General features: G+C 39.3%; 1 protein-coding gene across 2 annotated transcripts in view; it reads left to right on the forward strand.

The window, feature by feature from the left end:
- ANO10 (anoctamin 10) overlaps positions 1 to 24,634 on the forward strand; it is a 262,387-nt gene that overhangs the window by 25,706 nt on the left and 212,047 nt on the right. For both annotated transcript variants that reach the window (XM_017876324.1, XM_017876325.1), the window contains exons 5-8: positions 11,426 to 11,545; positions 14,648 to 15,217; positions 17,046 to 17,101; positions 20,401 to 20,475. In XM_017876324.1, the coding sequence (XP_017731813.1) occupies positions 11,426 to 11,545; positions 14,648 to 15,217; positions 17,046 to 17,101; positions 20,401 to 20,475 (821 nt within the window). The remainder of the gene's footprint in view (positions 1 to 11,425; positions 11,546 to 14,647; positions 15,218 to 17,045; positions 17,102 to 20,400; positions 20,476 to 24,634) is intronic.

The raw sequence follows: 24,634 nt of genomic DNA on the forward strand, positions 1-24,634 counted from the left end.
CTGTTCCTATTTCTCCACATCCTCTCCAGCACCTGTTGTTTCCTGACTTTTTAATGATTGCCATTCTAACTGGTGTGAGATGGTATCTCATTGTGGTTTTGATTTGCATTTCTCTGATGGCTAGTGATGACGAGTATTTTTTCATGCGTCTGTTGGTTGGTTTCATGTGTCTTCTTTTGAGAAGTGTCTGTTCATATCCTTTGCCCACTTTTTGATGGGGTTGTTTTTTTCTTGTAAATTTGTTTGAGTTCTTTGTAGGTTCTGGATATTAGCCGTTTGTCAGATGAGTAGATTGCAAACATTTTCTCCCATTCTGTAGGTTGCCTGTTCACTTTGATGGTAGTTTCTTCTGCTGTGCAGAAGCTCTTTAGTTTAATTCGATCCCATTTGTCAATTTTGGCTTTTGTTGCCATTGCTTTTGGAGTTTTAGACATGAAGTCCCTGTCCATGCCTGTGTCCTGAATGGTATTGCCTAGGTTTTCTTCTAGGGTTTTTATGGGTTTAGGTCTAACATTCAAGTCTCTAATCCATCTTGAAGTAATTTTTGTATAAGATGTAAGGAAGGGATCCAGTTTCAGCTTTCTACTTATGGCTAGCCAGTTTTCCCAGTACCATTTATTAAATAGGGAATCCTTTCCCTATTTCTTGTTTTTGTCAGGTTTGTCAAAGATCAGATGGTTGTAGATGTGTGGTACTATTTCTGAGGGCTCTGTTCTGTTCCATTGGTCTATATCTCTGTTTTGGTACCTGTAGCATGCTGTTTTGGTTACTGTAGCCTTGTAGTATAGTTTGAAGTCAGGTAGCGTGATGCCTCCAGCTTTGTTCTTTTGGTTTAGGATTGTCTTGGCAATGTGGGCTCTTTTTTGGTTCCATATGAACTTTAAAGCAGTTTTTTCCAATTCTGTGAAGAAAGTCATTGGTAGCTTAATGGGGATGGCATTGAATCTATAAATTACCTTGGTTCACCTCCTGCTTTTAGCCTAATTGGTATTTTAGTGAGCCCTCTTAACTACCTGATGGGTCGAGTGTGAGCTGAATTACAAGCCCTGTGTTTAAAGGTAGATGCAGTCACCTCCACAGCTAGGCTTAGGAATTCTTAGCCTCGTAAATCCGGCTAGTCCTATCTCTCACAGGCAGACAGATGCCCAAGAACCAGTTCATATTCGCATTTCCCAGTTGTCACCAAATATATTTTAGAGCTTGTTTGCTCACACTAAGATCCAGTCTAAGTTAACCCATGTTGTTTGGTTATGTCTGTCTCTTTTAATATAGAATAGTTTCTCTTTTCCACTTTTTCCCTCATGATATCGACTTGCTGAAGAGACCATGCCATTTGTCTCTTAGATTTTCTCATTGTTCCCCTATCCTCTGTTTTTCCTGAAAACTGGAAAATTTTTGTCAAGAATTCTTTATAGGTGATGCTGTATCTTTTCTGGACTTCCTGATTTCCTTAGACATGATAGGGAATAGAAGGCCTTCTGAGATTTTATTTGCCTCTCTAACTTCCTAACTCTCTAACTTCTAACTTCCTCTTTTGTGTTCAGAATTGTGCCTTACTTTTGACAGAACTTTTTCTAATTGTAATCTTTCTCGACCTTCTTGCATTTTAGAGTATTTTCTTAGGATAAATGATAATTTTTACATTTTTTTATAGGAAGTCTTTTTTAAAATAAGATGTAGTATTTATTCTAGCCTATTCTGAACTGTATTCAGAGTTCTGATGAAAACAGGGTTTATCATCTGTACTGTGGACATATACATGATTTCTTTCAATTTATATAACATATAGCAGGAAAATACTTCTCCCAAGCATCTTACAATTTTTGTATTTATTTTCTATTAGTTTCTGTCAATTTAAAAAATAATACATGTATATGATGAAAATTCAAATAGTACAAAAATTTAGACAATGATAAGTTGTCTCTTTCCTGTCCCATGTTCCAAATGCCTTTGTTCCCTCCCTATTATATACCCTTAGAGAAATGCTGTTCAAGAGAAGACATGTTCAGACAGATGGGGAGTGTATTGTGCATACCATTTTGGACCTTGCTTTTTTATTTAACAATATATTTTGATCATTATTGTAGAATACCAAATTAGGCTCATTCCTTTTCTTGGCCACCTAGTATTCCATCATATAGATATTATATTGATGAACATCTCATTGTTTTCCTTCAATGTTTTCATTAAAAATAAAGTAGGAAAATTCCCAGAAGTGAAATTGTTAGATCAAAGTTATATACATCTTTTAGAGTAGACACTGCCAAACTGCCTTCCATAGTGATTGCTTCAATTTATTTATGTATTTATTTATTTATTTGAGACAGAGTCTAGCTCTGTCACCCAGGCTGGAGTGCAGTGGCATGATCTTGGCTCACTGCAACCTCCGCCTCCCAGGTTCAAGCAATTCTGCTGTCTTAGGTTTCACCATGTTGCCCAGGGTGGTCTTGAACTCCTGACCTCAGGTGATCTACTCGCCTTGGCCTCCCAAAGTGCTGGGATTAGAGGTGTGAGCCACTGTGCCCAGCCGATTGCTTCAGTTTATAAAGGGAATGCATGTTATATTGAGCATTCAGCATGATGTTGGCTTTTGACTAGGTAATTTTTATTGTGTTTGGAAAACATTCATTCTTTCTACTTTATTAAGAATATTTTGTATTTTAATTTATATTGTATATATTAATGACATCTGTGAAGACTATTTTTTTACCCCTGACATTATCAATATGGCAACTGATGTTAATAGAATTCCTAATATTAACTCATTCATTTATTCCCATGGTGAACCATACTTGCTTATATTATCTATTTTCTTGCTGACTTCCATTTAATATTTTATTATTTTTGCATCAGTATTCATATGACGTGAGTATTTAGATTTCTTTTTTGTTGTATTCAACAATTTATATTACATATACATTGTTAATTTTTTCATGTAGTTTTTATGTCCCTTGTACTTTGCTTTCTTGAGCCATCATAGCCCTAGATCTCTGTAACAACTGTGGGAATTTCATTATGTTCCTGCCAATTTGCTCTTTGTATTTTCTCTTACCTTTGTTTTATGAATTTTGTAGCTATGTTTTGGCCGCATAAAGATTTTGGATAGATTTTTATTGTGGATTGCACCTTTTATCATTATGAAATATTATTCTTCATCTTCCTTAATGTTTTATTGTTGCTGAATTCAGCCTTGTCTTGTGGTTCTTGCCTTATTTCAGTTTGCATCTGTTAGAATGTTTTTGCCCAGCCTTTTACTTTGAGCCCCTCTCAGTATCATTTTACATGGATCTCTTATATCAGGATGTAGTCAGATTTTGCTTTGCACTCTAATCTGAGGAGTTTTTTTTTTTTTTTACTAAGTAAATTTATGCTAAGTAAAATATTTACTAAGTAAACTTAAACAAATTACATATTTTGTGTTAGGTTATGGTAGTTGATGTTATATTTTATGTTGAAATTGCTTTTTTGTGTGCTTAAAATATTTTATATAGGCTATGCCATATTTTTTCCCATTTCAGTGGAAAAGACTAGGAAATATATTTTGAAAATCATGAATTTATATTGATATCGTCAATTCAAATTTAACATTATAGGCTATCACTTAATTTCTTTGGTTTATACTTGGGTCTTTTACTTATATTGAAAATATTGATTCTTAATAACATTACCATAATTACTAATTTGCTTTATTTTACAATTTACATAAAATAGCTTGTAAGGCCATGCTAATTTTAATATTAATGCAAGTTCTGGATAAAGTTTAAGATTTTCTTTTTTCTTTTTTGTTCTATAACTATATGTAGTCACAATCTAACCTGTTTTAAAGGTATGTTAGAATTTCTATATGAAACCATCTGGTTCTGATGTTTGTTTGTGGATTAGGTTTTTGAACCGTTTTCTCTAAGTCTTCTATGGAAATTGGTTTGTTTAGACTTTCCATCACTACTGGGGTTAGTTTGGGTAAATTATATTTTCCTAGAAAAGTTTCTATTTTATCACATAGGCTTTCAAATTTGTGTGAATTGGTTTGTACAAATTTCTCTCAGCATCTTTTAAACTCCTGTTTTAATGGTATTTTTCCCTTATCTTATTTGTGCTTACTTTTTTCTTCTTGATTAAAAAAATTTTTCTCATTAACATTTAAATATTGAGGATATTCCTCTATCAGCCATTAGCAGGAGATCTTATGGAATGTGGGATCTTGATTCAGTAGGACTCTTAATCACTTTTTAACTTCCTTTCCTTCCCCATAGGCTGCTACCCCCAAAGTCCATTACTTTTCCAGACACTTCCCTCTGCATTTCCCAGAAGCAGTGCTTTCCGGTCCGCTTGCCTCTTGTTCTGTGTGCTTTCCAGCCCTTCCCTTCAGCCCTTCCTGCTGTCAGAGCTCTGACCCATCAGGTCTCAGACTTGTTTCTGGAAGTTCCCACTTGGTGTGGGGCCTTCTCCTGAAGGAGGGTGATGAGACCTCATTGGTGTTATCTGGGTTCCTACACCAAATGGACTCCTCTGGCCTCCCCGTTTGTCTCTGCAGCTCCTGCTGGGGCTTCCTGCACCATTCTAGTCTGTGGCCAAGATCTCTTCCAGGTTTTGGTTCTTTATTGCCTGGCTTACATGTTGCAGTCTCCCCTGTCTCTGGGTTGTGCTGTAGGCATATGTTATAGGTGCTTTTAGTTGCTCTCCTTGTTCATCTGCATGGCTTTTAGGAGGTATCAGGAAGTTTGAAGGTAGGCACTCATTTTTTTTTTTTTTTTTTTTTTTTTTTGAGACGGAGTCTCGCTCTGTCGCCCAGGCTGGAGTGCAGTGGCCGGATCTCAGCTCACTGCAAGCTCTGCCTCCCGGGTTCACGCCATTCTCCTGCCTCAGCCTCCAGAGTAGCTGGGACTACAGGCGCCCGCCACCTCGCCCGGCTAGTTTTTTGTATTTTTTAGTAGAGACGGGATTTCACTGTGTTAGCCAGGATGGTCTCGATCTCCTGACCTCGTGATCCGCCCGTCTCGGCCTCCCAAAGTGCTGGGATTACAGGCTTGAGCCACCGCGCCCGGTCCATTGTTCTTATTTGTCTAAATTTCCAGTTATCTGTGTATGTCTGGACGTTATTTTTTATCAGTTTTTTTTTTGATTGGACATATGTTCTTTCAGTATACAGAGTAAGGATTACCATGATTTCAGGAAAATTTTCTTCAGTTCTCTTTGAAGAGTTATTTGGTTGTATTTGCTCTGTTCTCATCTTGAGGGGTGCGAATTTTATATATATGGGCTCTTACATATTCTTTGTAGTATTTTCAAGTCTTTGTTCTTACGTAATTTTCTTAGGCTTGTCTGCCCGTTTCCTGATTGTATTTTCAGTCTTTCCTTTTTATTGTTGCTTTTATCATGACTGGAATCTGTAACAAGTTTATAGATTTTTCTCTTGTATTGCTTCTCTGAACTCTGTCCTTCAGCTCTCAGAGATCTTTGAGTTTTCATTTCAGAGATGGGATGTTTGCGTGAATTTCTTTAATTTCACGAAGAATTTCATAGTTTTTTGTTGCTGGATGCTATAATTTTCTGCTGTTTGTTCTTTGACTTTCTTTTATATATTTTTTTCTTGTAGTATTTTTGGTTTCCCATTTTTTCCAGGTAGTATTTTTGTATAGCTCTATGCCAGTTTCTTTGTGATTATTACTTATTTTTTATTATTTATGTTTTAATGAACCCCTATTTTCCTGGACTGGCCATTTTAGAAGAAAGTGTGTGTGGGAGAGAGAAGGTGCTAGGGGCTTCCAGCAGGGAACTGTGGTAGTGAGAAGCTTAGATTTTGCCTGGCAGTGTGTTCTCCTTGAGCCATCTTAGTCCCTGAAGAGAACCTCCATGGAGCCCTGTTCTTGCAGGGTTTTTCTTGTGTTTGGCAGTTAGGCCTGTCTTTGGCCCACCAAGACCCACAGCTCCATAGCTAGTTACCTTCCATCCTTGGGTCCCAGCAGGTCACTCTTCTTCCTCCAACCTGGCCTCTTATCTATCTGGCTATGGTGCCAGGCAGGGAGCAGACATACTCCAGGTATCTGTCATGCACCCTCATTGCCTGCATTCTGAGCAAGGGGACTGTGATTTACCATCCCCAGTTCCAGGAGAGCCTTGCCCTTTGTGTGCTTGGCCCAGGTTTGCAGAAGCATGGGTGCTCTTAGTTTACCCAGGGCTGATTTTCAAGGCCTCTTTTTATAGTTGGTGATTTGGGATTTAGTTTGTTTTTTCATACTTGCATGAAAGATAGGGATTTCTTTTTATGTTTCTTGTTTCCTTTTGTTTTTAATTTGGCATCACAAACAAGAATAGGGCAGAGGTATCTTTTTGCCACTATTTGTAACCACGATTTCCACATTCTGTAGTTAAGCAGTTGTTTGATACTGTCCCAAAATTTTTAAATCTTTCGTCATCTCCTAGCGGGAAGGCATGTTTTCAGACACAGCTGGGTACTGCATCCAATAAAATACGAAGCAGACTGGGGCAGAGTTCTGATTGTTAGTGTAAGCATTCTGTTTCTCCCTTTTCATGCACATTGATAATGTGGAAATCACGGCTTCCACCTGTGAGTTTCTGCACAGGTACGTCCTCTTGGATGTGGCTGGGACAGAGAAAAGAGTGAGTGTGCTCTTTGATCAGATGGGATAATGGTGCAGCAGTTTTTCAAATGCTTCTAGTTGCTTCAAAGAGATAAATTTTCAGCTGAATGAAAACCTTCAAGGAAATATGTAAATGGATTTCTCTAACTGTGTAGGTAGCCAGTCTGGTATCCTGAAGCAATAATAGAAATAACTTTCTTTCTGGCAGGATGAGGCTTTTGTAAACAAGGATTTTTTTTCCCTTTCTTCCTGTCTTCTCCCTTTCTCCCTTCTCCCTTCCCTTTCCTTCCATTTTGGTACTAAATATGAGTACAATAAAATCATCTTGATCGTGGTCATTGGAAAGATTTTTATACTGAGATAAGAATTAAGTTGTCAGTCCTGGGATTTTAAATGCTGCATTATTCTCTTCCTTTATGCCTTTGAGAATGTGATCCTTAAACTGCTGTGTTTTTTGCATCATTTTAATTTTATATAATAATACTTGGTTGAAGGAAAGTGGTATATGCATAATTAAAACTATAACCTATTTTGAGAGTGCAAATTTTAGAACTAATGAAACTTGGAGTAACTTAAATCCTGGATTTGCATTAAGTTAAACTACAGAAATAAGTGGAAAAGCTATTTTCATTTTATTTGAAGGCATCTGCTCCCCTAGGCAGCCTCTTTGAGGCTAATTGGGAGGTGAGGCTTTAGTCTGCCCAATGTAATGCCCCTCAAGACTGAAAGGCGGCCAGGACTTTCATGAGAAACACTCCCCAGATCTTACATTTAATTTGATTTTCATTTTACACACACGTATAAAGTTGCTTGCTGCTTGCTGTAATGTTGTGTTTTGATAGAAAGCTTTCATTAAGTAGATAGCAAGTTTTGTCATGTAAACATGATTTCAAGGCAGTTAGATGGCGCTGTGAGATGTGCATTGTAGGTCCATGACTATGCCAAATGTTATGCTGGGGTCAGGTTCCAGCTCATGCTGAGGTCTGAAGGGAGTGGGTGGATGAGCCGATAGCTGGGGGTCCGTAGGTAGGTGAAAGGTAGTTTTATTCAGCAGCTGTCTCAGCAGCAGCTTACTTACACTAGCTCTCTCACACTGTTTGCCCTGTCTCAGCTGCTTAGTCCGGTGGCTCCCACACACAGCTGCATGGTCGGCTCTCCAGGGTCACCAGCCTAACTCTTTCTCTTTCTGGGTATGCGTGAGCTGAGCCGTGTCCTGGCTTCCTGCTGTCCATCTATTAAAGCCATGTTATGGCTACATGGCTATGATAACAAGTGAAGTTATATGCCTGTGCTCTAAAGTTGCTGAGTCACTTTGGATGTTTACCTTGGACTATCCTCGACCAAAGCACAGCCGTGTTCCTTACATGCATATAAGGGTTTGCCTTCATTCCACCACGTGACAAGCAACATGGAGAATTAGCAATTGGCTACATGTGTCTTAGTCCCCAAGCATTCATCTTGACAGCCATTCATTTCTTGTTTTCATGTCTTCTAAGATCTTTTCATGCCCTCAGACTTTGCCTCTCCTAGTGATTAACAGTCAATCATCATGCAAATAACCTAATGAAAGAGTTTTAGAGGAGTTTTTAAGGGATCCAAGGTTTTCTTACATTTTAACCATATCCTAAGGGATGTTACTTTATTTAGATTAAAGCTGTGTCTAAAAATGTCTATTGGATGTTTATCATGTTTTGATTGATGGGACCACTTGGCACATGTATTATGTCTTTAATATTATATAGATATTCTTCTAGAACCTTATGATAGTGTTTTAAGAAAGATTTTTTTTTTATTAAGACAAAAGTGATCTCTTCACACCTGAGTGCTAGAGTTAGAGTACTAGGTGCAGCAGCAGCTGTGGGAACAGGGACTGTCTTCATTGTGCAAAGGCTGCTGGCCACCACTTCCTGCGGTCATCTATGCTTATCACCCCCTGTTGGATTGGAGGTAGCATGACCTGCTCCTCTCTCTCCCACAGAAATGCTGTAAGGAGTTATGAGAGGGATTTTGCTTTTACTTTTGCAGTAAACACATCACATAAACCAAAGACAGAAGCAGTACTGTGTTAATATTGTTATTGCATTAGTTAATCTGGAGGGTCCTACTGTAAACTATGTTACTGATGATAGTCTCTCTTAAACTAAATTTTGATTTGTTTGGCTAATGGTTCAATGGCTATTACAGCCCCAGTACCTTGACAAGAGATCATTCAGAACTCTTGAAGGAAGGAATCTGGCTTAGTTTTTTGTTTTCTTTAAATAGGCCCACATGGCATCATGGTTTCCTTTGAAGGTAAGTCTCCTTCCTAGTAATTACATTCTTAACTGACATGAGAAGTTTGAAGGATTTAAAAAAAAAAAAAACACCTTAAAGCAAACCTCTGTTTTTAGAAGCTGAAACCAGAACCATGGCTTTGGCACTGATAAACAGAAGATCAGTAATTTAGGACCTGCAACTTTGTATTCTCTCCAAGTCTTCAGTTCACAGTCCTATTTTAGAAACTGGTTTTATGCCTGCCTGAAAAGTCTTCTACAGTAGAATGGAGTCATTTTTTTAAAAACAGAACTTAGAAATAAATAATTTATATGCTATAAGTCAATTCAGTTAAAAACTTCATGTAGTAATTTACAAGGGTAGTAATAGGAAGAAGGAATCAGCTGTAGCCTGTACATCCCCAAATAAGGACTAAGAATCAGAACAGTCGTGTGCGATCAACTTTAACTCTTGCAAGCGGAAGAAAAATCCACTGAACCATGTTAGAATTAAAATACTAAAAAATGGATTTGCCAGTACCAGAGACTGAATAACTTAAACCACATGTCTTTTTACCCTTTACTGATACTTTGAGTATATACTTTTTTACAATCATGAAGGATAATTTTATCACAAACCTAGCTTTTAAAAACTTTTTTTCCTTGTATAACTTATGAAAATATAATTGTGGGGAGAACTATATATGAAGAATCTTTTTTTTTCAGACTTTTCTATTGTTAGTACCAGATATCTCTTTATTATCTTTTCTTTTCATTTCTAAGAAGTTGGGTTTACTTTTAAATTATTCTGAAGATTTTATGATGGGGACCTGTCATAAGAATACGTTGTCTTTATGTAGTGTTACTACACTGAAAACTTTGTGTTTCTGTTCCACACTGCAGATGTTTATTTGCCAGTCCTCAATAAGGGGTCTTATGCTTTTATCACCTGTCTCTGGTAACAGGTAGATAGGAGATAAGGGAGGTAGCCCTCCGAAGACTTGAGCTGATAAACCTTAAAGAGCTCAAAGCTTATCAGTGGATGAAAACAGCAAAGCATCCTTTCTTAATGCAAATTTTATCTTTTTTTTTTTTTTTTTTTTTTTTTTTTTTTTTTTTTTTTTTGAGATGAGCTCTTGCTCTGTTGCCCAGGCTGGACTGCAGTGGCACTATCATAGCTCACTGTAGCCTTGAACTCCTGGACTCCAGTCATCCTCCCACCTCAGCCTCCTGAGTAGCTAGGACTACAGGCACACACCACCATGGCCAGCTCATTTTTAATTTTTTTGTAGAGATGGAGGTCTTGTAATGGTGCCCGGGCTGGTTTTGAACTCCTGACCTCAGGCAATCCTCCACCTCAGCCTCCTAAAGTGCTGGAATTGTGGGTGTGAACCACTGTGCCTGGCCAAATTTCATTTTATAAGCAACCGTATTCTTAGTAACAGACTGTATTAGGAACTCATGTGGAAAATATTCCATCTCCCCAAATATGGCACAAGGCATTGTATTTGAGTTCTCCATATCTACAGAACACACTTCCTCTTGAAGACCTGAAGACACTCTTCTCCATCCACTGAGTCATTCTAATTACTGTGGATGAGACAATTCCAAATTTTCATTTAATATTGCTGGGAGATACTGTCTTTGGTTAAATTCATTTGTCTCTTCCAGATATGTGCATGAGTGTTCAAACCATACTAGTCAAATGACTGCTAAAAGTAGGAAGTCTTAATTTGATTTTGTTATTTGCTATTTGTGAGTGTAAGCTTTTGTTATCAGATTAGAAGAGATGAAATGGATCGAAAATACTCTGTATCAACAAGAATGAAAAGAACTGAACATTTTCTTATCTTTGCTGTAGTGGAAGGACAGATTGGTAAATTTTTTCTAGAGACAATTTTATAGTATGTGTCAAATATTACAATACATATGCCCTTGGACCTAGCAGTTCCCCCTCTAAGTACTAAAGAAATAGCAGACAGGTAGGGAATGGTATTTGTACACATTTTAGCATTGTTTACAATAGCAAAAAAAGGGAAACAAATGTTTTTAAATAGAGGATTAGTTGAATTACAGCTTTTCATGCAAGGGAATATTACGGTACTATTAAAAGGACATTTCATGTTCTATTTTTATTGGCATCAAAAAAATTCACTGTATACTACTACATGAGAAGAGATTACAAAACACCGTAATGTGTATAAAATGATTTTATTTTTGTTCTTAAAACATATATGGATATATTTTTATGTCTGGTTATACACTACATTGCTTTTTACAGTGATTGTTTTCAAGGGGAAGGAGAGACTAACAGGGGCCTCTCATAGTCTAATTTGTACACTTCTGTATGGTGTAAAATGTTATATTTTCTTGTTTTGCTTCATAGTCAAAGAGAATAGTAAAGATATTTACATTCTGAAAAAGGAAAGAATATACAGGTTTGGAGTAGGCAGTATGACATTGACCTTTGCGTTGTACTTCTCTGTGGAGTGTCCTTACAGTATTTGCTGAAGCGTATCATGCACAATCTCCAGTCCATTTCATGCAGTTTGGCACATTTTCCCTGTGCAGTGAGAAGATTGCTCACGTCTGGCATCGTGATTCAGGTGTTTCCACTGCATGACAATGAAGCCCTGAAGAAGCTTGAGGACACCTGGTACACTCGGTTTGCTTTAAAGTATCAGCCCATAGGTATGTGTCAGTACTTGTTCTCTTAAAGAAGAGGAAGGCCTCCAGTGAAAAGTTATGATCCAGCAGTGCGGTCAGCTCCCTTGGGCAGATATTTAGTGCTCTACTAGGCAGGGATCACCAGCTACATATGGGAAAACATTTTGTGGGGGAAATAAGATGGGTTAGATGACCTCTTTATTCTTTTTTTTAAACTTTCTTTTTTTTTTTTTTTTTTTTGAGAAAAGGTCTCACTATGTCACAGGCTGGAGTGCAGTGGTATGATCACAGCTCACTGCAGCCTTGACCTTCCAGACTTAATCAATCCTCCCATCTCAGCCTCGTGAGTAGCTGAGATCACAGGTGTGCACCACCATCTCTAGCTAATTTTTTGTAAAGACGGGGTTTTGCCATGTTGGTCAGGCTGGTCTTGAACTCATGCTTAGGCAATCCCTGTGCCTTGGCCTCCCAAAGTGCTGGGATTATAGGCGTGAGCTACTGTGCCTGGCATTTTTTGATGTTCTAGTACTACTTTAGATCAGCTGAATCATAGGCTTTCACTACGCTTCACCAACAATACAGACAGTTCAGAGTGGCCTTCCTGCATATGTGTCAGAGTTGGAATCAAACAAGTTTTTTTGTGTGTTTGTTTGTTTTGAGATGGAGTTTCACTCTTGTTGCCTAGGCTAGAGTGCAATGGTGCAATCTCAGCTCACTGCAATTTCTGCCTCCCAGGTTCAAGCAATTCTCCTGCCTTAGCCTGCTGCATAGCTGGGATTATAGGCATGTGCCACCACACCTTGCTAATTTTTTGTATTTTTATTAGAGATGGGGTTTCACCATTTGGCCAGGCTGGTTTCGAACTCCTGACCTTAGGTGATCCACCAGCCTCGGCCTCCCAAAGTGCTGGGATTACAGGTGTGAGCCACCGTGCCTGGCCTCAAACAAGTTTTAATAAGAATTTAGTTTGACTATGAATGACTATTTTGTATTTGAAAATTTCTATTTTTGAGGAGCCAGTTATTTAGAATGAACCAGGCTATGCCACACTTAGGGCAACTAGCAGGCCAAGCATCTTTGAGGTGATTTGTGATTACCTTGGCATGAATTACTGGATCTGTCCATTTTCTTTGAATATAATTATAAGAATAATTATTTATTTGGTATGTGCTGGGCATTATTTAACATTTTGTCAATATGGATGCTCAAGTATTTTAGTCTGGTTATGTTTTTTAAGCATGAGAATTAAATTTAAGCTCGTAGATTTCACCTTTGCATTACTATCATTTTTTTTTCTTTAAAGGATATTTTCCTTTTGATTTTGTTTAATGGTATCCTTCTAAAATAATTTTCTTTCTGTTTTCTGTTTCTGAAAACAACTATTATATAATGCTTTACCAAACCAAAATTGTTTTTAAGATCAAACTCTGAAATTACATTTTGAATTTTGTTTGTATTCTCTGAAAGGAGAAGTTCTGTTTTTGTTAATTCTGGGTCATACAATAGTCATTTTATGTTATACTTATAACTCTTTAACTTTGTTTTGGCATTTAAGTGGGAGGGAATTTGAATATTGCCTCTAGGACTTGTAAAGTGACTGTATCTGTTAGCTACTTTTTTTTTTTTTATTTTTTTTTGAGATGGAATCTCGCTCTGTGGCCCATGCCGGAGTGCAGTGGTGCAATCTCAGCTCACTGCAATCTCCGCTTCCCGGGTTCAAGCGATTCTCCTGCCTTAGCCTCCTGAGTAGCTGGGACTACAGGTACACATCAGCATGCCCGGCTAATTTTTGTAGTTTTGGTAGAGACAGGGTTACACCATGTTGACCAGGCTGGTCTCGAACTCCTGACCTCAGGTGATCTGCCTGCATTGGCCTCCCAAAGTGTTGGGTTTACAGGTGTGAACCACTGCTCCCAGCCTCTATTAGCTACTTCTTAGAAAGTAAAGGGAGAAAGTCGATGGTGAAGGCTAGGCATGGGGTGGTAGTGAATTTGGGGTCTCTGGGGACTGAGACTGGTGATAGCATCTGGGATACAGGCGAATCTTGAGGCTCCTTGAGATTGAAAGGGGAAAGTCATCTGCTGTGAGCCAAGTGTCATGAGCACCTTTTTTTTTTTTTTTTTTTTTTTTTTTTTAAAAGATCAGATGTTCTTTAACCTGATTTAAATTTGAGGTGACATCATACCTACTGTTTTCATTTACTCCTGGGTTAGGGGGAAGAATTAAGGATAGGAGAAAATCAGTTCATTCTAACTCACCTTTATAGACTACTCAAATTATCTTAAGAAAAATATGTTAACTGTGTGTTATTAACTAAGAAATAATAATGCCCACTGCCACACTTCCTCTCACCTGCTGCTTCCCACCCTAGTCCTGGTGCAGGACGCTCTTACGATCCAAGCGCTCCCCATGTGGATGAGGCTGGCAAAGGATGCAGTGTTGGTGACCTCTCTAGAGTCAGTTAGCTTGTGTCACGTTCACAGAACATTAGCAGTCATGTTGCTTGGACCTTCTTCCCAGTGCATATATGAAAGTGTTGATAACTGTGTTCCATGGCTGTTCTGGGAGTTCATGTGTAGAATCCTGTTTTGTGCTTTTGAATAATTTTCTTTAGTGTATTGAAAATTTGCCATGATACATTGATGAAAGTTTGTCTTTGGGTAGGGAAGAGCAGAATTTTGTGGATGGGGAGTCTTCTTCGAAAAGAACATTTACAACACCAAAGTGGGAGAAAAGTGGGGAGCATAAATTAAACCCCCAAATTAATGTTCGGTGGTCATGGCTGAACTTAAATTAGGACCTTGGAGATTTTGGGTAAGCTACAAGATGAGTTTTCCTTTGGGAAGAAGGTATCTACCAGGTGAGGGGAAACAGAGTCCAGGTGCCTGCAGAGCAGGCCCTGCAGCTAAGGCCTGGGTGCTTACCTGGGGGAAATGTTGGACCTACCATGCAGACAAGCAGGGTTTTGTACTGCATGGAGGCTGGATTTACCACCACATGCTGATTGGGAAGTGAGGGTTAAATGATCCCCACTTAACTAAAAAATGAATAAGTGTACTTGAAATGATTTTTTAAAGTCTTTGGTAGTCTATACTTATGTTCTTTCTTTCTTTCTTTCCACTATAGACAGTATTCGTGGCTACTTCGGGGAAACAATTGCTCTGTACTTTGGATTTTTGGAATATTTCACTTTTGCATTAATCCCCATGGCTGTCATTGGGTTACCTTACTACTTGTTTGTGTGGGAAGACTATGACAAGTATGTGATCTTTGCCTCATTCAACCTAATCTGGTCCACGGTGATTCTGGAAGTGTGGAAGCGTGGCTGTGCCGACATGACCTACAGGTGGGGGACATTGCTCATGAAGAGAAAGTTTGAGGAGCCCCGGCCGGGATTTCACGGTGTCTTGGGTATCAATCCCATCACTGGGAAAGAGGAGCCTCTGTACCCCAGCTACAAGAGACAGTTGCGCATTTACCTGGTCTCCCTGCCATTTGTATGCCTCTGCCTCTATTTCTCACTGTATGTCATGATGATTTACTTCGACTTGGAGGTTTGGGCCTTGGGTCTACATGAGAACAGCGGGTCTGAGTGGACCAGTGTCCTGTTGTATGTGCCCAGCATCATCTATGCCATTGTGATTGAGATCATGAATCGTCTCTATCGATATGCTGCCGAGTTTTTAACTTCATGGGGTAAGACTTGAGGCTTTATATTCACATCTTACTTGCCTGTAAGAAATGTTGCCTAGATCATGGGATTCATATAGCTGCTACCTTACAGAGAAAATAGACGTTGCTTTTGGCTCATTATAGAGACATAAGGAAAAATTCATCAGCTTTGTGAACACTGATGATCTCCATGCCATGGTTATCATAACTCTCATTTATTGAGTGTTAATTACTATGTTCTAGGTATCCTGCTAAGCACTTTATTCACGGTATCTCACCATCATCTTCTCAAGGGTACCGTGAAGTAGAAGTTATTTCACCCTTTTATGGATAAAGATAACTGATGCTTAATGAGGTTCAGACAGCAAATAATGGAGCTAGACTAATTCAGACCTATCTGTCCAAAACTTGTGCTCCTAATACTATGACATTGTGTTTCATGCCGAGGGTAAAATAGATTGAAATTGTTTCACTGGCTAGAGCCACAGAAGAAAGAAAAAATTGTCTTCATGATACTCAGCTAAATCAACTGTGACCACTTTCCTAAAATGGAGTATCTAGTTGGTGTGAGGCACTGAGGACTGCTATTGAACTCGTTGAAGGCAGGTGTTTATGGATGTATCTGTGGTAAAAAAGGAACTTGGTTATAAGTTGAAAATGGTCTTGATAGGCCATTCACTCTTTATTTATTCATTCAAACCAATGAACAAATTCACTATATTATTCCCTAGGAAGAAGTCTAGGCCTTAACTTTATGGGCCATAAAGATGTTTTAGGGGCCAGACATGGTGGCTCACACCTGTAATCCCAGCACTTTGGGAGGCTGAGGCGGGTGGATCACAAGTTCAGGATTTTGAGAGCAGCCTGGCCAATATGGTGAAACCCCGTCTCTACTAAAAATACAAAACTTGGTGTGGTAGCGGGCACCTGTAGTCCCAGCTACTCGGGAGGCTGAGGCAGGAGAATCGCTTGAACCTGGGAGGCGGAGGTTGCAGTGAGCTGAGATTGCCCCACTGCACTCCAGCTTGGCTCACTGCACTCCAGCCTGGGCGACAGAGCAAGCCTCCGTCTCAAAGAAAAAAGATGTTTTAAATTATTTTTATTAGTTGTATAGCAATATCAGCTGTCATTTATCAAGTACTTTCCTTATGCTACTACTAGGCTAAAGTTTTATATTAGATCCTGAGAGTGACCCTGGGAGGAAGATGGTCAGTCTTGTTTTGAGGGAATAAGGCTAAGTATCAGGAGGTTAAGTAACTTACCCAAGGTTAGGCAGTGGCTGAGTAGCTGAGTTGGCATTCAGATCCAGGTCAGTCCAACACTCTATGTGTAAGATGACATTTCTCTTCAGAACCTTCCTTTTTGTCATTTTATCTTGCTGTTTTGGGATCTATGCAGTGTTAGCTTTTCTAGATTAAGATAGAAATTTGAGTTTCCTTTCAAGTTAACCCTTGTAAGCCACATGAAACTTTACTTACAGAATTTTATTTACAGAAAACTTTATTTATTGCCCTCTTCTTTAGCGGTTGCTATTAGTTTTCACTATTTCTTCTTATACAGGGTCTTTGGGTGGCTGTCTGTAGGACTGTTTGCCAGCACTTCCCAAATTTCATTGTAGCAGTAATTTAAAAAATAATTTCAGACTACAATGCTATTGCAGTACCCTGAAAAATGTGTCCTTGTTTGATGCTCTTGGTGGTAAGACATAGCTGTGATTGACAGCCTAGATCATTTACTGACTGAGGCTCTGATGTTGGACATCTTTTCCCTCAGTGCAACTCACTTGACCTCATAACAGTGCTTTCATGTTGTTTTCTTACTGAGAAGTTACCTCTGTGTTTTAATGTTTTAGAGAATCATAGATTGGAATCTGCCTATCAGAACCATCTAATTCTGAAAGTTTTAGTGGTAAGTACAGCATTTATATACAAATCCATGTTATGAAACTGATATATGCTACATAATGTATAGGAATATGAATATGGGGCCGGGCGTGGTGGCTCAAGCCTGTAATCCCAGCACTTTGGGAGGCCGAGACGGGCGGATCCCGAGGTCAGGAGATCGAGACCATCCTGGCTAACACGGTGAAACCCCGTCTCTACTAAAATACAAAAAACTAGCCGGGCGAGGTGGCGGTGCCTGTAGTCCCAGCTACTCGGGAGGCTGAGGCAGGAGAATGGCGTGAACCCGGCAGGCGGAGCTTGCAGTGAGCTGAGATCTGGCCACTACACTCCAGCCTGGGTGACAGAGCGAGACTCTGTCTCAAAAAAAAAAAAAAGGAATATGAATATGAAGAATTGCTTCTAAGTTATCAATTAACATATTTTGTGCAAATAGGCAAGGATTGATTAATAAATATGTTTACCTCTGTGTTCAGTAGTCTTGTTACAAATGTGCATGTGATGTAAGACTTCAAAATATGGGAGTTGTATTATAGCCAATTTCCAGTTATTTAAAAACTAGACCGGGTGCAGTGGTTCATACCTGTAATCCCAGCACTTTGGGAGGCCTATGCTGGTGGATCATGAGTTCGAAACCAGCCTGGCCAACTTAGTGAGACCCTGTGTCTACTAAAAACAGAAAAATTACCTGGGCATGATGGCGCAGACCTGTAATCCCAGCTATTCGGGAAGCTGAGGCATGACAATTGCTTGAACCCAGGAGGTGGAGGTTGCAGTGAGCCAAGATGGTGCCGCTGCACTCTAGCTTGGGTGACGGAGCGAGACTCTGTCTCAAATAAATAAATAAACAAATAAATAAATAAATAAATAAAATAAAAAAAACTAACGGGCCAGACACGGTAGCACATGCCTGTAATCCCAGCATTTTGGGAAGCTTGAGGCAGGTGGATCACTTGAGGCCAGGAGTTTGAGACCAGCCTGGCTAACACAGTGAAAATCTGTCTCTACCATAAAACACACAGAAAATTTGCCGGGTGTGGTGGCACCTGTAATCCCAGCTACTGGGGTGGCTGAGGCAGGAGAATTGCTTGAACCTAGGAGGCAGAGGTGGCAGTGAGCCGAGATTGCACCACTGTACTGCATCCTGGGTGACAGAGCAAGACCTTGTCTCAAAAAACAACAACAACAAAATAACCACTTTTTAGACATGTTTCTGTTCTTTTCCTTTTGGTGATTTCTTTGAATGTTTTGCTATTCAGCAATCGTTCCTGGCACCACAACCTGTTTAGTGATGGAACATTACATTAAAAAAAGGTTTTTTCTTGGTTAAATTTCCAAAGCTCAAAAGGTTCCCAGCATGTTTTGACAGGTGGGAGGAAAGAGACAGAGAGAAAGCAGTATGTAACCTGCTTGCTGTTTGTGTAAAAGCTGACATGTCATGCCTCTTTCCATAATAAAGAAGTACCAGCTTGAAAACACCTCATTTATCAGGGGTTTACCTCAGTCATCTGTAACATAAGTGAGAATCAAGAAAGGTGCATGAAGAATCCTCTGAACTTTCAACTGGAATTGATTTAACACAGTCCATGTACTTTACTCCCAAGAGAAGGATCTGGGCCCTCTTTTAGAATCTCTGTTCTAGCCGTAGAAATCATTCTAAGAAGTTTATCTATCTGGTTTTTCGGTCCTTGAAAAATCAGAAACCACCATCATGAGGTGTTTAGATTTCTGGAAGTAGGCAAACCTACAGAGGAAGAACAGGTAAGGAAATGAAAACCTGTCATAAGAGATAAGAATTCAACAATTGGGCATTAGGAAAGCAAAAAGTAGCCCTACATATCCAAAAGACTTCGAAGGCCTCCTTCACACTGTGAAATGGCTGATACTTAGAATGTTGGTGCTAAATCCTCAAGGAAGTTCTGTTCTGTGCTCTCTGTGTAAGAAAGTAGAGAAACATGGATACATTAAAAGTTCATTCAAAAGGTTATAATAGGAGGAGGTTTTCCCTCAGAGGTAAAACATTCCGTTTGTCTTGAAGACTTCAGTTATTTGTGAGACTTTATTATTTTCTGATGATGCCAGTTACAAGGTTAAAAAAAAGCCATTAGTTAAAGTCTTCTTCCTCCATGGTGCTTCTTAGGCCTTTCTCTTCCTTTTCAATCTTAAGGGGATGGTGTTTCTTAGCCTTCCCAGGCTTTTGCTTTTCAACTTCTGCTCTAACTTAGCACCCCTGTCCTGTGGCAGTATTGATCTTACTGCTCACTTTCTAGAACGACTCCCCATCTCCGCAGTAATTAAGCACTCACACCTGTACACATAGCAGCCGTTGTCTAAGTGATGCTACTGGGTTGGAATAGTCTGCATGGGGGCTGGGAGGCAGAAAGGAAACCCACTGGTGCCTGGGGTAAGCTATAGGTTCTTGAGCAGGGAACTCCTGGAAGAGATGGCACTTTTTGTGGGAGGATCCCCTTAATTGGTACTTCCCTTCACCCAGCCTGCTTCTGTGTATCTGGCAGGGCAAGGGAGTTCATGCTCATGGTGACAAAGATGCTTCCCAGGCCAGACTGGTTGTTATAGCCTCCCAGTTACCTGCTGTCTCTCTGTAATAGAGAGAATCTCAGGTCCATAGGCATGAAGAGGCCTCTTGTATTAGGCCCTTGTGGCAGGGCCCCCCTTGCCAGTGTCACCCAGCTGCCCCACTTACTTTTGATGCGGGTTTCCAGGCATGGGCTTGCTGTGATGGGGTCTTTCTTGCCAGTGCTTGCCTGGCCATCCTGGGATCCCTCTGTGGAGCAGGGGAGTCTCAGGCCCAGCAAGGAAGAAGAGCACTTCCCCAGGAAACTTATTGTTAGTGAGGGGGTCCTCATTGATTTCCCCTTGCCGATTTAGCAGGGCTCCCCTGGCACTGACAGAATTCCTATTCAAATGTGGGAGGAATGAGCCTGCTTGGGCTACCTGGGTTGGTAGGTTGGGGTTGGGAAATGCCAGGCCTTGGTCTCCTCCTTCTGTTGGGTGGGGGAACCTGAGGTGTGCATGTGCTGTGTTGTTCCTTCAGCTCTGGGTTCCTAAACCATCTCATCTTCCTTTAAGCACCTTTCACAGTTCTCCTTTGGTTGCCTTGTTTGTTATTTCCAGAGTTTGTTTATTTAATAAGGAGACATGGGGAGAAACAAGTCTTCTCTGTTGCATTTAGACTGGAAGTCTCTCATTACATTTTTAAATGCTACATTACAGTTGTAATAAAGTACTCTAAAGCAGTGTTTAACACTTATCTTTTTTTTTTTTTTTTTTTTTTTTTTTTGGCAGTTCAACTTTCTCAATTGCTTTGCCTCACTCTTCTACATTGCCTTTGTCCTGAAAGATATGAAGCTTTTGCGCCAGGTGAGTGTAAATAACAGAAAAATACCAATTTTTTAGATCATGGAGGTGGTTTTCTATCTTTAGATGCTGTAATTGGCTTCAAATTATTTTACAAATAAAACTCTTTTAAATTTTGTATATTTTAAGCAAATTCTAAATAAAAAGTTATTAGGAATCACATTGTGTATTATGCTCAGCTGAAATGAGTTGAACCTAACCAACCTGAAAAATTAATAGTATAGGGCAGTAAAATCAATTATATAGTTCACCTCAAAGCTTGTAAGCAACTATAACAGCAAAAATGTAGTATTTATTAATCGAACTGTTTTGTGTGCCTTGGGTGGGGATGATTGGTGTAACCCTAGGTCTCACAAATTTAATTTTTAAATTAATAAGTTGTTAAACTTTAGAGACCAGTGGATCCTATGCAGTGCTGTATCTTTTCTAAAGTGTCTGACATTTATTTTGGTGTGTTGTCATTTCTGGATCACATGATACCAATGAATAATAAATTAAGAACTAATTATTGATTCTAAATTCTCCTTTTTATATTTGAACCAGTTATATGTAAATGGCTGTTTTTTTCCCAGTTTTAATATTCTGAGATTGTTGGTGAGCAGTCTCAAAGCCTAGACTCCACTTGTTAAAAATTATTTTTCAAAATAGAGAACGTTTAAAGTAATACATTTGGAATTGATGAGTTGGATGTACATGTAATAGTGGTCCCATGTAATAGTGTATTAGTCGAATGTGACTTCTCATTTCTTCTGCTTTAGAGAGTCTCCTTTATTTAGCAGAAAATAGGGGAATGGAGGAGGACTGCTTAAAAAAACAGTTGTAATACCGCAAAGGTGGAATGTGATGGAAACACTCATATCTATCTGAGAAAAGTGGAGATTGATATATCTCTGGAAAGCAGCTCTTTTGACAGCTTTGCCAAGAACCTTAACTCATCCCTAGTAAATCTTCAGAGAGGAGCAAAGATTCATGCACATAGATATCCAAGCACCAGCATTATAATAGCGAAAATTGGGAGTAATGCTTAATTCAACAGCAGTGTACGGGCCAAGTAAAAAAGAATTTTTAATGACATGGGAAAATGCTCACACATATTAAGTGATAAAAGCAGTAAACAAAGTTGTATCCATATAGGATAATTATGGTTTTATTTTTATATATGATTGGAAAGAAATATCCCAAGAAATAGCAGTGGTTTTGTCATGGTTGTGGAATTATGGGTGGCTCTTTTTTTCTATTTTCTTTTTTTTTTTAATTAATACATGCCTAGTTGTACATTTTTATGGGGTACATATGCTGTTTTGTTACATTCATAAAATGTGTAATGAAGGCCGGGCATAATGGCTCATGCCTGTAATCCCAGCACTTTAGCAGGCTGAAGCAGGCAGATTGCTTGAGCCCAGGAGTTCAAGACTAACCTGGGCAATGTGGCGAAATCTTGTCTCTGTCAAATATACAAAAAATTAGCTGGGTGTGGTGGCACATGCCTGTAGTCCCAGCTACCTGGGAGGCTGAGGTGGGAGGATCACCTGAGCCTGGGAGCTCCAGGCTGCAGTGAACTGTGATTGCGCCACTGCAAAGTGAGACTTTGTCTCAAAAAAAAAAAAGTGTAATGATCAATCAAGGTATTTAGAGTATCTATCACCTCAGGTATTTATCATTTCTATATGTTGGGAGCGTACAATACATTATTTACACACCCACCCAGCCTCTGGTAACTGTTGTCCCACTCTATCTCTATGAGATCAACTTTTTTAGCTCCCACATATGAGTGAGAGCCTGTGATATTTGTCTTTCTGTGCCTGGCTTATTTCACTTAACATAATGACCTGCATTTCCATCCGTGTTGCTGCAATTGACAGAATTTCAGTCTTTTTTATGGCCAACTAGTATTCCATTGTGTATATATACCACATTTTCCTTTTCTGTTTATCTGTTGATAGACACTGAGGTTGATTCTGTTTCTTTATTATTAAGAATAGTGCTGCAGTAAACATGGGGGTGCAGGTATCCCTTTGATATGCTAATTTCTTTTCCTTTGGAGAAATACCCAATAGTTGGAGTGCTGGATTCTATGGTTGTTCTATTTTCTGTTTTTTTTTTTAGATGTCTAAAACAAAAAAAAAAAACCTCTCTCCATACTGTTTTATATAATGTCTGTATTAATTTCCATTCCCACCACCAACAGTGTTTGAGTTCCCTTTGTTGCACATTCTTGTCAGCATCTGGATTTTTTGGGTGTTTTAATAATAGCTATTCTAGTTGGAGTAGGATGATATCTCATTGTGGCTTTGATTTCCATTTCCCTGATGATGAGTGGTGCTGAGCATTTTTTCACATACCTGTGGCTATGTATATGTCTTCTTTAGAGAAATGTGTATTCATGTCTTTTGCCTACTTTTTAATGGGATTATTTGTATTTTTGCTATTGTTTGAGTTCCTTGTATATCCTGGTATTCTAGGTATTAGTTCCTTATCAGATGCATAGTTTGCAGATCTTTTCTCCCATTCAACGATTGTCTCTTCACTGTGTTGTTTCCTTTGCTGTGCAGGAGCTTTTTTCTTTAATGTAGTCACAGTTGTCTATTTTTGGTTTTATTGCCTGTGCTTTTGGGATCCTAGCCATAAAATCTTTGCTTAGACCAATGTCCTATAGTATTTCCCCTATGTTTTCTTCTAGTAGTTTTATAGTTTCAGGTTTTATGTTTAGATCTTTAATCCATTTTGAGTTGACTTTTGTCTGTGGTGATAGAGAGGGGTCTAGTTTCGTTCTTCTGCGTATAGATACCTGGTTTTCCCAGCACCATTTATTGAAGAGGGTATTTTTTTCTCCAGTATACATTTTTTTTTGAGATGGAGTCTCACTCTGTTGCCCAGGCTGGAGTACAGTGGTGCAATCTTGGCTCACTGCAGCCTCCAAGGTTCAAGAGTTTCTCGTGCCTCAGCCTCCCAAGTAGCTGGGATTACAGACGTTCGCCGCCACATCCAGCTGATTTTTGTATTTTTAGTAGAGACGGGGTTTCACCATGTCAGCCAGGCTGGTCTCAAACTTCCTTTTTTTATTTTTTCTTTGAGACAGGGCCTCGCTCTGCCGCCCAAGCTGGAGTGCAGTGGCGCGATCTCGGCTCACTGCAAGCTCTGCCTCCCAGGTTCATGCAATTCTTCTGCCTCAGCCTCCCAAGTAGCTGGGACTACAGGCGCCCACCACCATACCCGGCTAATTTTTTGTATTTTTAGTAGTAGAGATGGGGTTTCACTGTGTTAGCCAGAATGGTCTCAATCTCCTGACCTCATGATCCGCCCGCCTTGGCCTCCCAAAGTGCTGGGATTACAGGCATGAGCCACCGTGCCGGGCCTCAAACTTTCAATCTCAGGTGATCTGCCCGCCTTGGCCTCTCAAAGTACTGGGATTACAGGTATGAGCCACTGCACCCCGCCTCAATATAGATTCTTAGTGCTTTATAGAAAATCAGTTGACTGTAAATATGTGGATTATTATTTTTTCTGTTTTTTTGTAGCAAGGGGGTATGTATTAGTGGCATACTTTAAATTCTTTTTTAAAGAATTTAGTCAAACTGTTTTTTTCCAAAGTTGGCAACATCATTTAGATTTACATGTTGCAGTCAGGATGAAATGTTGAAGAACACAACTGCAAGTTAATTCATTTTCGTAATGATTCTTTTTTTAAAGTTTTAGCATTGACAAATAATTGTACATATTCATGAAGTACATGGTGATGTTTTCATACATAAAATATATCACAATCAGATCAGGGTAGTTAGCATATCCATCCTCTCAAACATTTTTTATTTCCTTGTATTGGGACTGTTTAATTGACCAGTTTGTTTCTTATTATAACGTTATTTGTATTATAATCTTATTTATCTTTTTTTATATGTATTTTTTTTATTATTATACTTTAAGTTCTAGGGTACATGTGCATAACATGCAGGTTTGTTACATATGTATACTTGTGCCATGTTGGTGTGCTGTACCCATCAACTCGTCAGCACCCATCAATTCGTCATTTATATCAGGTATAACTCCCAATGCAATCCCTCCTCCCTCCTCCCTCCCCATGATAGGCCCCGGTGTGTGATGTTCCCCTTCCCGAGTCCAAGTGATCTCATTGTTCAGTTCCCACCTATGAGTGAGAACATGC

The sequence above is a fragment of the Rhinopithecus bieti genome, unplaced genomic scaffold, assembly GCF_001698545.2.
Source record: "Rhinopithecus bieti isolate Rb0 unplaced genomic scaffold, ASM169854v2 scaffold_9581, whole genome shotgun sequence".
In the NCBI taxonomy this organism is placed as follows: domain Eukaryota; kingdom Metazoa; phylum Chordata; class Mammalia; order Primates; family Cercopithecidae; genus Rhinopithecus; species Rhinopithecus bieti.